The sequence below is a fragment of the Calypte anna genome, chromosome 3 (assembly GCF_003957555.1).
Source record: "Calypte anna isolate BGI_N300 chromosome 3, bCalAnn1_v1.p, whole genome shotgun sequence".
NCBI lineage: Eukaryota > Metazoa > Chordata > Aves > Apodiformes > Trochilidae > Calypte > Calypte anna.
The window spans coordinates 13303824-13317600 of NC_044246.1; the positions used below are offsets into that span (position 1 = coordinate 13303824).

Consider the following 13777-nt stretch of genomic DNA (forward strand, 5'->3'; position numbering starts at 1 on the left):
GAGGCCATGGAGTCGCTGTCGGTCCCCGCTGGCCTGGATCTGGTGTCCGGCGGCGGCCTGGGACTGAGCCCGGAGAAGCGGGCGGCGCTGGGGACCTCGCTGGTGCTCCTGCAGCGCGACTACCGCTTCCAGCGGGTCTGGTTCTGGGGCTGCATTCAGGGCGTGCGCGGCGCCTACTATATCGCCGAGGGGCTGGGCCCAGACCTCGCTGCCCCCCGCAGCCGCCTCTACAGGTGTGGGGTTCAGCTCCGTGCAGGGGAGGGGGGACTCCCTGGGGAGGTGGGGCCGGGGAGGCCTAAACGGCCTTGGGAGGACGGTATGGGAGCTGGGAAGACGAGGGGGGCTGCCCAGGTCTCCTGGAGGGAGCGTCACTGTGCCCTGAGGTGCTGTACAAGGTTGCACGGGGACCCGGTTCTTCAACGGGCTCGGGGCTGTGTCGTGCTTGTCGCTGACAGCTTGAACTGTGTGGAGTGGAACCTCCTGCCACCAGCGACCAAGGAGATGGTTGCTCAGGCTGAGCAGCTGACGGGCCGTTTCCAGGGGGATCCTTCTTTTGAGTATGAGAACCCTGAGGCAGATGCAGAAGATGCTGAAGGAGTGGCTGAAGTTGCTAAGGAGGTAAATACACCAAAACACTCGAACTCTTCATTACAGTTGTACCCCTCACACTGGACAGGTGGTGGCTCCCCCTGGCTTGCAGTAAGCAGGCCGAGGCAGTTCTTGGGCAGAATACACACAATTCCCTCGTTGCTGTCATTGTGTAGCAATGGCTCTTTGACTGACCTCCAACTTCAGTGATTGAATTTTTACTCCTGGAGTTAGACACAGTTCAGGAATATCCTTTCTCCTGTACGTTTATTATGCACAATAAATGCAGATCCTCACTGCTGTGTCTGAAGCTTTACAATGGAACTTCAGGTACCATACTTTAGAACTGAATAGACACGTCATAAATAGCTTAATTGAGAGGGAGGAATGGATAGATGAAGGGAAGGACAGTTAATTCTCTGGTGAGTCTAGACTGTCTTACTCCTAGCCACGTTCTTATGAGAATAATATGCTATTTATGGTAATCTTAGTGTCACCTGGCTCCAAACTGATGAGTCCATTGTGGTTTTTATTGTCACTTTGACTTTATTTTCAGAAATTACAATAAGGAAAGCCCTGCCTTTAAAATTTGCCTATTTTTCTTTAAAGTCCATAATGAAGGAGGAGGCCCGTCTAGTAGCTACAATTGATCAGATAGACAGAGCAGTTGGTATCATCCCTCGGGGGGCATTGATGAAGACTCCTCTTGGGTCTGTGTGTGAAAACAGAAACTTTGAAGGTAAATTCTCTTTATCAGTATCAACTGTATGTTGATCATAAAGGCTGCAAAGATTTTTTTTTTTCTCTAGCTGAAGTTTGGATTTAAGGTTTATTTTTTTCTTTGGGTAATATGAACAGAGAGGAGAGAATGCAATGCCACTGATATTCAGGTGCATGATTCAGCTCTGCAAGGTGGGAGGAAAGTCAGTAATGGCTCTGAGTCATTAAACCTGTTGTTTAATTTGTCTTTGCGTAGTTTATGTCAATGTTTAGCAATTATAGCTGCAGTGAATCCCTAGATATAGGATGCTCAGAGAATTGGTCTGGACTCAGTGCCCTTTGCTTACCTGGGACTGCAGTCAGCATGGTTTGCTCTGCACAGCATCAGGGAGTACTGCCACCCATTTCTGGCAAGTCTTTATTCTTCTATGGAGTCCATTGGAGAAAGATGGTAATTTTGCCCTGTGCTGTGGGCATTAGAGAAACAATATGATATTTGATGGTATAATGTATGTTAGCCCAGCTCACTATATTAATGGTACTGATGGTTGCTTGCAGGTCTTTCTTTGACAGAAGCAAAAAAGCTAAGTTCCTATTTCCATTTTACTGAGCCTGTTAACCTGAAGAATAAAACCCTGCTGGAAAAGGCTGACTTGGACCCATCCACTGACTTTCTAGACTCGCTGGAGCATGATATCCCACAAGGTAAAGGTAGCAGGGTCAGATGCAAAGAGCTGCAATGAGAGGAAAGGCAGTCTGGGAAATGCCAGGGTGACAAGGTGGGGGTTACTGTGGAGTCAGTATGCTTGGGAGAAGGTCTTATGAATCTGTAAAAAAAATTTATCCTTTCTAAATATTGTACTTTATTCCTTTTAAAAAGAGATTATAAATACTTACAGTGGTAAGATGTAAATGTACCAGGGTTGTCACATCCTCACTATAGGTTTTCTGACCATTGCAGCAGTTAGGAGTGCCATATTCCCTCCTGATTTCTGTAAAGCCTGTGACAATGTCTGTACCAGGAGATAACTCCACCAGTGATAGAGAGAATTTATGTGGTTTGAAGTATTTCACACCTCTTGTCTCACCCAGTATTGCTGCTCTTTATCTAAATGGGCTCTCATTAACACTAAGCTGATATCTCTGTGAGGCTGAACTCAAACTTTCCTTTGATAAAGTGTGTTAGAAGTGCTGTAGTGTGGAACAGTCTGTGCTCTAGCAGTGTTACACACCGTGGAAGGAGAAAGCAAGAGAGATGTACATACTGGAATGTATCTTCAGTTCACATCTCTGCAGTTCTGCTGGACAAGAGTTAAATGTAAAGCCTCTTCCAGGGGTTCCTCTGGCAGGAAATGTCTCTAAGGAGACAGGAATTACTTGTTATTTTTTTCTAACAGCTTTTTGCTGATTTGCTGCATTTTTTTGGATTGGCCCAAGCATCCTGCTGTCTAGGAAGATTCTTGGGACACAACCAAAACTTAGGTTTGCTATTTTATTTCCTATTCTGGAGTAGCAGGATAGGATAGTACACATCCTGTGCCAGATGGAATTGGCTGGAAAGTGGATTGCAGTGCTGCAAATAGCTTTTCAGATATTGTTTTATATATTACATATATATGTGTGTGTGTGTATTTTTATCTCTTAATCTTTCCTTTGGCAAAAATAAACTGAGAATGAACTTAGTGAGCTCCTGCCTAAATTCTGAACATTTTTGACTGTTCAGAGCATAAGCAGTGATAAAATCTAAACCATTATTCCACTTACTGAGAGCGTCCTTGATACAGTCATTTTCCAGAAGTGTCGTCTGGAGAGACCGCACGTTTTTACATACTCTGGCTCTTTGATATGGCCCTTTTGACTCAAAAATTGCAAGGGGGGTTAGATTCTATATACCTCCTCAGAATATTTTAGCTGCAGAATCTTATGGTGATTCAGGTGTTGCTACTGTTTGCATGGGTTTTTTTCCTTCTTTTTTCCTAGGGTTTGTGGTAGGGAGACTTTATTTTTGAGAAACTTGAAATAACAGAATCACTGCAGCAGCACATAAGTCTGCCACGCTTTCTATGTTTCCACTAGAAAACAGGCTCCAAGGGGGTCCAAGGGCTAAGAGCCTGATGACTAGTTTGCATCACAGAGCTGTGTTCAGCCACCTTCAGCTGTGATGGAGAATGGTACCTTCAAATGATTACAGATCTCATACTGCAGTGTTTCTCATCTAGTTCAAGGGATGAAGCAACTGGCAGGTCATGCTGTATGTTAAACATGAACACGACAGTTTTGTGGAAGTCTTTGACTCAAATTTGACTTGTAGCTGTATTTTACCCAGTGGTAGATAGAATGTGGGGCTCAGCTCTGCCACTGCCATATTTGTCTCCCTATGGCTGCATAAGTGGGAACCTTTGCCCCCTTCCCGTGAGGTGGTTGCTGTTAGCACTGATCTTAGTCTCCTCAAAAAGGGTTACCTCTCAAAGACTACTTGAGCTCAAGTGCACCTGACTGCTTCTTAATGGACTAGGAGAAGATTCATCGTGGTGCCTGTGCAGCTCTGGCTGTATTGTCCTGCTTTTTTTGGACTGAACCTGGGGATTGATTGAATGAGCTTGTCAGGCAAAGGAAATAAGACAGGAACTTACTACAAGATCAGCAGGACATGTAGTCTGTCTAATTGCACTCTATCACATGCAGATAGGAGCTTTGACATTAAAGAAAGATCATTAAAGACCCCCTTTTAACAAGCATTCAGATTGCCTAAAGTACTGGTTGCTTGTGAAAATGTGTGGAGGAAGGGAAGAGCAGGGGGCAGACACAGGCTTTCTGCTGATTTTATCAGCAGGACTCTGCCAAATTCACTCAGTTCTGGTTGCAGGGCATTCAAACCCTGGTTCTTAGATTACCTTTCTTTAACTCTGCCAGTGTGTTGGTCCTGAAGCAGCATAGGCAGTGCTTTTTCTGTTTCCTGACATTTTGGTCATAGCTCTGGCATATCCCCTCAAAACAAAACAAAACAAAACCCACAAAAAGAATCAAATATCAAAACCTGAAGCTTTTCTTGCCTTTCCTTTCCTGTCTAGATGCTCTCTTGAAGAGTGATCGTCAGACCAGAAGTAGGGATTTCCAAATATGTTGCATCTAAAATTGTGACTCAAGACAGAATTCTCTCTGCCCTCAACAAATACACAAAAAGTGGACCCTGGGTGAGTGGTGTCTGAGTGCTGTTCCCAGCCTGCACTGTCTAAAATTCCCCAAGCATCTTAAAAGACCTGAAGAGCAAGACTGAGAGATTAGGGACTGATTTTAAACCAACTAAAAGTAACAAGTCTGATGCAATAGTTTTCTTTATTAATTTGGAGACTGAGCATCTGTGACGGCTGTCAAGGAGGTGACTGTCATAAAATGTATGGTGTGTCACTGCAGGAGCGCAGAGGTGTCTTACAGAATGGAAAGTTGGAGGCAGAGAGAAAATTTTATATGACAGCTGAGAGGTGGGAAGAAAGGAAGTTAAACCAGGGTTGAACACAGGAAACAATGCTAAAAGCAGAGAGTTTAGTGCAAGGTTGGAAAAACCTGGAGTTTTGTAATAAGACTGTCTGCCACCCTTATCTTTACCAGTGATGTCTGTGGTGATCGCAGGTTCCAGATTCTGTTTGTCTATCTGCCAGGTTATCTGTGTGTTTTAAGACTGAGAATATGTTCCTGTTCTTCCCCTAAACATACTGTGATTCTGTAGGTTTGGTGCTTTTTGGTTTGTTTTTTTTTTTTAATTTTTTTTGTATGGTTTTGTTTTGTTTTTTTCTTGGTGTCTCAGCTTCCAGAAGCAAATGACTGGGTGACTTAGCTTTTAGTAAAAAATACATTTTTATAATGATTGTAGAGAAAAGTGGGAGAATGTGAACCCTGTCTCAAAAGCAAATTCAGTTGGTTTATCCCCTTTAAAATCTCATCTCTCTGAGCCATAATCATGAATTTGAGTGGCCTGACTCATGATTTTTGAGCACAGAGGGGTTGTGACACTAATCTTCTGTCACCACAGTATCAGATCATGTAATGCTTCATTTTGATCCAAATGGCCAGCTGGCCAGAAAGTTGCATGCTGGGATCTGTAGGTTTTGCTGGCCATATGTCTGCGTTAAAGATAAGCTTGTTTGCTCTAGTTTAAGCAGACAATCTGCTCAACTTTATGCACAATTAGATGAAGCCTTTCAGCTGCTGGCAGATTGCCAGCCTGGTCCTTTCTGCTGCATGGAGTTCAGCACCATGGGCCATAACATTCCAGCAACTGGAGTTGTGGTAGTTTTACATGTGCTTGTTGATAATGGAATGGCAAAGCAAATAGCAACAATTCCTAGCGTGCCTACAGCATTTTCACTTGATCTAGTTTTGTGTTGATATGAAATAAAGTTACTTTTCAGGAATTGGCATGATGATTGAAAATAAATGGAGGGGGATGGATGATTTTACTGTAATTAAGGAATCAGATCAGACAATGCTATGTTCTGCAATGATAAATTAAGAGAATGGGAGAAAACCTAAGGTACTTGTACAGAATGAAAAGCTTGGGAGGAAGTAAAATAGGAGATGGAGAATTCAGCTTTTTGGTGCTTTCAGACTACAGTTCAGAAAAGCCATAACTTGACTCTGAAGGTTTTGGCAAATTACTGACTCAGATCACTTTGATATGGAGATAAGGGACAGACACCAACAGGGTCCTGTTAAAAACTGATGCAGGACGGGAGGTATGTGAGAGGCAAAGGGAAAGAAAAATGTAGATAGGAAAAGGTAGGGGTGGAAGCAGGATTTCTTTGAGTAGAGTTTTTTCAGAAGCCATAATTCCCAGTCCAGAAACAGCTCCTTTTGGCTGAAAGATTGCTACAGTGCACTGGTGGAGTGAGAGTAGAAATTAGAATGTAAAAAAAAAAATGGCAATATAAAAGGAAACGCAGAAAGTTGTTAGCAGTTAATGATTGATATAAATTTGAGTTGTCAATGAGTAGAAAATTACAAAGGAAACCAGGATAACATGGAGTAATCCATGACAACTGTAAAGAGGATTTAAAAAAAATACATTGAGAGGAAATGAAAGCACAGTAATGGTACTGGTGGTACTTTAAACTGTCACTAAATGGTGATGGTAAAAAGGCTGGTAAGAATGTGAAAGAGCAGATATGCTCAATTTTTTTCCTGGTTTGTTTTTTGAAAGTATCTGGTGTCACAGCAAATGAAGACAATAATTGTTTCAGACAGTTTTCAGATTATTTGCTAAGGGAGAGTAGTTGGGCAACCTTTTCTGCTCATCAGCTAGTGGAAATGGCAAAGCCAGATGTACTCCTGAAATAATTACGAATCTCTTGGCAAACCAAAAGGTGCTAACCTTTATTGAGTCCCACCATTGCGGAGATATTCCCCTAAACTGATCTTGATTAGTAACTGTGATTCAGAAAACACTGAGTGGTGTATTTCTGGAAGGGGTCAGAAGGGGCTTTAGCTGGGAACAATAGCATAATTTACACTATTCAACTTATTTAGAAGTGATCTAGAAGAAAGTGTTTGGTGGAGAGACAAATAATGATGAGGGAAAGATGGCTACGGAGATCTGGCAAACTCAGCTTACTAAAATGGATTACATTTTGGTGTAGCTACCTTCATATCTAAGAGCAGGAACTATAAAATGGACTTGTATTCTGTAATCTGTGGCTCTTAAAGGAAATCCAGGTACAACTCACTGGACATCAGCTTCCAGTCTGATCTGAGACTTAAAGGGCTAATTTGATAATTTGTAGATGTACAAGCAACGGTGTAGCAAATAGGGACAGGGAGGTGACTTTACTTTTGCATGTACTGTTAGTGGTATCAGAACTGGATTACTGCACATTGCAAAACTGGAGAGTTGCAGAAAAAAGCCACAAAATGATTCAGTGGCTGGTGAGAGACATAAACAGTTGAAACTGTTTATCTTACAGAAAAAACATGAGAATGACTGTATTACACTGTGTAAATACTCTGTGGAGTTTAAGTATTGGGTAGTGAAGATCTATTTGGTATAGCAAAGAAAGGCAGGATTCAGCAGCTAGAAGTTATAGCCAGAAACACTAAGAAAAAAGACACAATTTTTAACAGTGAAATTATAACCAGCTAGCAAGTGTGTCTCTTCTATCTTAGCGTGGTGCTGGATGTCTTCCTGGGAATTGTGTTTTAGCCAAATGCAAACATAAATTGCAATCACTCAGACATGAGTTAACCAAGTTCAGTTTAGTGGTATGCAGGAGGTCCAGAACAGATGATTTCTGGTACTCCTGGCTGCAAGCTTGATGACTGCTGTGATATTTTAGCCCAGGCTTCTTCATTGTCAGGGACAATAACACAAAGGTGCAAGTGGGTTCATGAGACAGTGACTCCAAGCACATGACTTGCAGTACAACTGGCTTTGCTTCTTGAACATGATTATTACTGAGGAGATGCCTGATTTACCACTTTCCATTGTGGAGGGTGAACCAAGACCCCTCAGAAAGAGTTGCTGACTCTGTAATGCTGGGAGAGATTTTATAGCATCATTCTAAATAGGTATATGGTGGATCATGGTGAGTCTTGTCCACTTGGTGTTTCAAGATTCAGTTAGCAGGAAGGGAGAAGTGCCCAGGCAGAAGATAATTTCCAGTTTTCTTATCATTTTGTCTGTGGAAGAGATGACAGTCACTCAAGCCTGTAGCTCTCTTTCTTCACCCAAAAATGCAGTGGTTTTGTAGCATTCCTTATACAGCATTACAGACAAAAGGATTAATGGCTGTTTCCCTGGCTGAATGCTTTGGACACTAGGCTTTCTGTAAACTTGCTGAACAGTAGCCTGGGTTAGAACACTAACCTCCTGTCCTCTGAGCTTCATTAGCATGCTTTTTATCGGTTTAGCAAACCCTGGTGCTTAATGGGCCCTTGAAAATGGAGAGGTTGCATTTCTAAGTGGGAGATATTTTCCTTTGGCCACTCTCAAGGGACATTTTGGTAGCCCCATCTTGGCTGCTCCAAAAGCCCACCAGGTGCTGGAAGGAGGAAGGCAGGAGACACAAACCTGCTTTATCTCCATGCATTAGTACAGCTAATTAACTCCCTTTCGACCTCCCCCCCATCCAAACGATTACTCCCCTATCAGCCTCCAGCCATTTGAAGAGCCTGTGTCTGCTGAGGTATTTACAGCCCCAGTTAGCCAGCAGAGAGCAAGTTGGTGGTTATCAGGGCCTTAAGACAAATGGCTGCCTATCTCCCCAGCGGCCTTGCAAAATCCAGCAAAGTGCTCTGCTGTGCTGGCCACCTACTTTCACCCAGCCTCCCTTCTCCGCTAACATTTCACAGATGTGACCTGAGCCCTCCCCTTTCATTGCTTAACAATAAGCAGCACCTCCCCAGCTCTGTGAAAGCTGAGAGCGAGAGCACTTTACTTCTTAGCCTGCCAAGAGCCACACGGGGACAAGGCTTTTCAAGCTGTCTCACTGAAATCCAAACTAAAAGACCCATAATGAATGAGAGGGAAGTGCTTCGACTTAGCAAGGATAAAAAAAAGAGGTAGCTGAAACGTAGCCCGAAATACCTAGTGTGGCTCACAGCTATCCTCGTTCGTGGTTAGGAGAGGGGATCCTTAGGCTTGGTGAATGGGTGACACTCAGCTACAGTATCCCAAGGAGTTACATGAGGTTTATACAAGTTTTGTAACACTTTTTTTGTAGAGAAAGAGTAAACCAGATTGGTGTGCATCAGAACAGTCGGCTTTCAGATGTGCGAATCAAAGTGAATAGCTAGCTCAGTGGGTTATTAATTAGAGCATTAATTTCTTTGTTAAAACCGAAGTCAACTAGCCCTAAAAAATATTCTGGGATGGCCGTAGCTGCTGCCTTCCAGCAGGGCGCACTATGGCGCCAGCGTTGTCAGTTCTGAGCACAGAAAAGGAAACCACAAAAAAGTAAAATAAGAAAGAAAAGCATCAAGAGCATCAGATTGAGGAGAAGGTAAGGCCTGAGCTCCCAAACTGTGTGTGGTATACTGACCTCCTGTACGTATGGAGGAGAAACTGTCCCTTTCAAGCTTAGGCAATAAGTGGAATGGCCGCTGGACTTTTCAGTAGCTTTCTCAACTTTCTGAGCAGCCACCAGCATGTTAATGGACACAGAGAAATGCAGAAGCAAGTCTGCTACATCCTTCAAAAGCAGAGATACCTCATTTTTGCTGTTGATATGTGGAGTGGAGAGCCTTTAGGGGCTGTTAAGACCACTCCTGCAGTGACCCAGGAGAGTTGCCTGTGATACGAGATATTGTCCCTCCTACAGCTGGGGTGCTGCCAGCTTGAGTTCAGGATCAAACTGGAACCTCTCACGTGGCAGCACAGCAGGAGAACTCCAGAGCCAGCTAATATTATAGCTGTTGACTGGCTGTCCATGGCCTGCCTTGATTTCTAGAAAGAAGCCTGTTTTCCTTGGGCTTTGTGTCTCTGGGTAATAAAACAGTGCATTTTTGGGTCCCAGGTCTGTATTGCTTCAGGGGTCTTGTTAGTCAGAAGTCTTGGATGGGTTTATACTTGAGCAGGACTGCCCACCAAAAGAGCTGTGGTGGAGTCTTTTGCCATCCTGACTGCTGCAGTGAGGAGAGAAGCAGCTTTTATAGCAACTTTCCAGGCATTGAATTTAAAATTTCTTCCTCCACAGTAAAAGAAATCATTGCCTACCCCCTGTTTCCATTTCAGCTCCTGGTTCATTGGACATGAAAAGATGAACTTCTTGCTGAACTGATGGGAAATGCTGGTAAAGCCTCGTAGAACCAGAAGCTGTAGTTTTACCACCACATCATCCAGCCTTGGCCTAATCCTTTCTCTAGGGAATGATGAAAAATTACTTGCCGGGGAAAGCCTAGTGCAGCCTGTGTGTCACTGAAGTCAGAACAAGGTCATCTTTTGCTAGGAGTGATCTATTTCTGAAGGGGCAGCTCCTGCCCAAGCAGCAGTTGGCATTGGTGCCAGCCCTGCATATAGCTTTGCTTTGCTGTTTGATGGATGCCCTTCTGGCCATAGCACTTTTGTAGGGAGCAAGTCAACAGATGTTGGTTTACTGTGCATAAATAGCACATGAATTGGAATTCTGCATGCTGAAGGGGTGTGTTGTCTGTGTGTAGAGGGAAAAGGACAAGGGATATCTGTGGGTATATTTGTACAGCAGTTGTGCAGTGCAGTTAGCTAGGTTATCCCATTCATTGGAGGATCCTTAACCATATTCAGCATTACCTAGAATATCAACACAACTGAGCTGTGCTGTGTGACAGTCTTCTCAGAAGCTGTTAAACTCTTCAGGTAATTTAGGCCAGAATTCGTTTCTTGTTTAGTGTAAAAACATCAACAGTTTATAATGTGTGCCATCTGTTCCTCATCCTAACCCCTTTTAACTAGTCCTGCTAATTTGATGATGAGGTAAGAAGTGCAACTGGGGGACTGGTAGGGCTTGTAGCCTTGCCTCTCCTGCAGGAGAGTGAATTGGATGTGCTCTAAGCATTCGGTGGGTTTTGAATTCCAGCATTGACTGCTTTGTGTTCTCTTAGAATCCAGAGATCAATGTGAGGTTCTTTGCCCCTAATCCAGCCCCAGTTCATCATTATCACCTCCTCAAAGTGGACAGTGCTTTGTTACCAGGAGAGGCAAAATCTTACAAGGTGGCCATAATCTCCTCTGAGAGTCAGACAGATATTCTCCCATGGGTAAGAAAGTGACAGTGACCGAAAGCTCTAGGGGGAAGCAGGCTAGAACAAAGCTGTCCATTGCATCCTTTCATCAAACTGTTAATCTTTCTTTCAAAGACATCACATTTGTTTGGTGACAAAAGCCCCAAAGAAGCTGAATTGAGCCTGAAATCCTGTAGCAAGATTTAGAGGAAGCGTCTTTCATTCAGAGCAGGGAGGGGCGAGAGACTCCTTCTTTTTTCTTCCTACCAACCAATGGGCTCACGAAGCCCACGAAGGTGACGGATTAATGCAGGGGCTCCCCAGGTAGATGCTACGTGACTCCTGGCACGCTCCAAAAACGTTTCCACAGCGACCAGCTGAACAAGAAATATGGAGTGTGACGGGATCCAGCGCAAACCTGTGCTTCGGAAGGAAGGTTCTTTGCCACGCTAAGAGATTTCTAAATTTACTACAGAAGATCCAAGATACAATGATCTGTATTGTCCTTGTCAGAATCCAAATAGCAGAGATTTAACCAGTTTTTCCTACTCCTTTTAAGTTTTAATTGCATATTTTATTGTTTTTTCCTCTATTGCACAGACCCATTCCAAATCTTTGTTCTCTGCAAAGTCTGCATCTTTTTCTTAACAACAGCAAAAAAGGTAAAAAGGATTTGAGATTTATTCTAATTATCAGATGAATTTAGGACTAAAGGGAAAACTGAGTATAAGGGAGGCTTTAATTTGACATATATTAACTTTGTTCTAGCTTTTATAATCCTTCCCATCCTCTCTTCCTCATTTATGTATGTGTATTGTCCCTTATTTTTTGTTGGCACTGCTGGCTGTGCAGCTAGATTCCAGCTGGAAAAATAACTTTATTTTCAGTTATACTATTTTTCAGCCAGATTGTTTCCCTGACCTGGTTCACTGAGCAATAAATAAACACTCCTGTGGTCTCTATGATGGAGGTGATGAGGGGGAGAAAAAGGGTTTGAGGGTGGAGGCCACTTCAACTGGATTAATCAGCTCTGTTGTCAGATGTCTGCTAAGTATGGTCTGAATTTCACCCTGTACTCACAGGCACCCGAATACTGTTCATCTGGGACAGCATTTCAGTCCCTGAGTCTTCCTCTTCAGCAGGAAACAGGTACTCTGTGTGTAAACGAAAGGCCCAGGCCTGTCTTAATCATTACTGCTGCAAGAGGCATCCCCAGTGGGAGAGGATAATGGAGAGAAAAAGCCTCTGAAGTAAGATCATTTTACTTTGAGGTTTGGGCATGGTTGTATTTGTGTGTAAAAAATGTGGCAGGCATTAGGACCATGCTAGAGACTCTTGGCAGCATCTGACTGACTGTAAGCTGTGTTTTCCTGGCTCTGGTGGCTTTTAAAAATAGTACTAAACCTGCAACCAGTCTGTGTTTTTATTTAATTATTATTAAATAGTTATAAGGAGAATTGGAAATATTGACAGCAGTGTTAACATATGGGGTGCAGGTGGTGTGTCAAGCAAGTGAAAAGAGATTTAGTTTGCAGCCAGTAAGTGGCATGGAGGAGTCAGAGCCCCACAGAATAGTGTTTGGATGTGTCCCTCTGGCTGTGTGTGAAATGTCCGTGTGGCAAAATTTGTTGAGAGCCAGAGCACAGTGACCTCTCCTCACAGCTGCTCTTCTTTGCAATTTGTCTTTGTTCCCTACAGATGGCAAATTAGAACTAGAAAGCTCTCCTGAATGTAGGACTTTCTGTTGGAGGGAAATGGAAGCCAAATCCCATGGGTGTAGTGTAGCTTTGTCAGACCTAAGTGCTTGGGGTCATGCAGCCAAGCAGCGGCTGCTTTTACAAAGGGAAGCAGTTTTGTTGCCTCTCTCTGGGCGTTAATATTTGTCATATAGCTCAGTACTTCACTCTCACTCAGGGCTGACTGTAGCAAGATCTGTTATAACCTGCTCCTGAGGCAGGATATTGTGTTAATGGGAAGTGCAACCATGTTGTATTTGCTTTTCCCTTGAGACATTTCCTCCTTTGAAGAGGAATTGATAATGTCACTTTTATGACCCTCTGTGAGCTTTTGTGACCTGGAGCTGCTGTATCAGGCTGTCGAGCTTTCAAAGCTGTTTCTTCTCAAGCTTGCACTGAAACGAGGCGTTGCTGAATCATCTCCAAAGCAGCGATGTTATAGGAGGTCATACTAAAGTGGACCAGTTATGGCAGGAAAGTTCTTCTGTGAACACCCCTCTTAAAAGGTTTTTGTTTAAAAGCTAATATCTCACGCACCCGATTGCCTCTGTGAATTTCAAGATTGAGCCTGTAGCTGAGACAGACGCGGGGGATGAGACAGGGATTTCTATTGGAGACTGGAAAGGAAGAAGAAGCTGGGAAGGGAGGTTGACTTTTGAAATTCAGCCCTGGTGTCCTGGCAGCTGTTGAAGGGCCATAAAAAAGGCCGTGGTTTAACACTGGGTGAGCATCAGAATCTTCAAAGCACTTTCTTGTTTGGGAAAGATGTAAGGAACTGCTCAGAATTCCTGCCTGTGTTTGGAGGGGTGGAGGCTGCAGCCTGATCCAAAGAGGGAATAGGAAGCTCCAGATCTTCATCCAGCGGATATTTTTCCCATGCTCTTTCCTCCCACACAGCAGCTCCCTCCCTTCCCTTCTGGAGCAGCAACAGGCATTAGTTTCAGCACAGACAGTGCTTTGCTTCCTTAGGTTTTCTGGGTGCAGCTTAAGAATTAACTTGCTCCTTAAAAACAAAAGTATTTTAAGGAATGAAAACCTCACCAGAG

The 13777-nt window shown here is 43.5% G+C and overlaps 1 protein-coding gene across 2 annotated transcripts in view; it reads left to right on the plus strand.

The window, feature by feature from the left end:
* RSPH9 (radial spoke head 9 homolog) overlaps window positions 1–13777 on the plus strand; it is a 26084-nt gene continuing 12307 nt past the window's right edge. For both annotated transcript variants that reach the window (XM_030448121.1, XM_030448119.1), the window contains exons 1-4: window positions 1–233; window positions 456–618; window positions 1198–1327; window positions 1867–2013. In XM_030448121.1, coding sequence (XP_030303981.1) covers window positions 7–233; window positions 456–618; window positions 1198–1327; window positions 1867–2013 — 667 coding nt within the window. In that variant the 5' untranslated portion in view covers window positions 1–6. The remainder of the gene's footprint in view (window positions 234–455; window positions 619–1197; window positions 1328–1866; window positions 2014–13777) is intronic.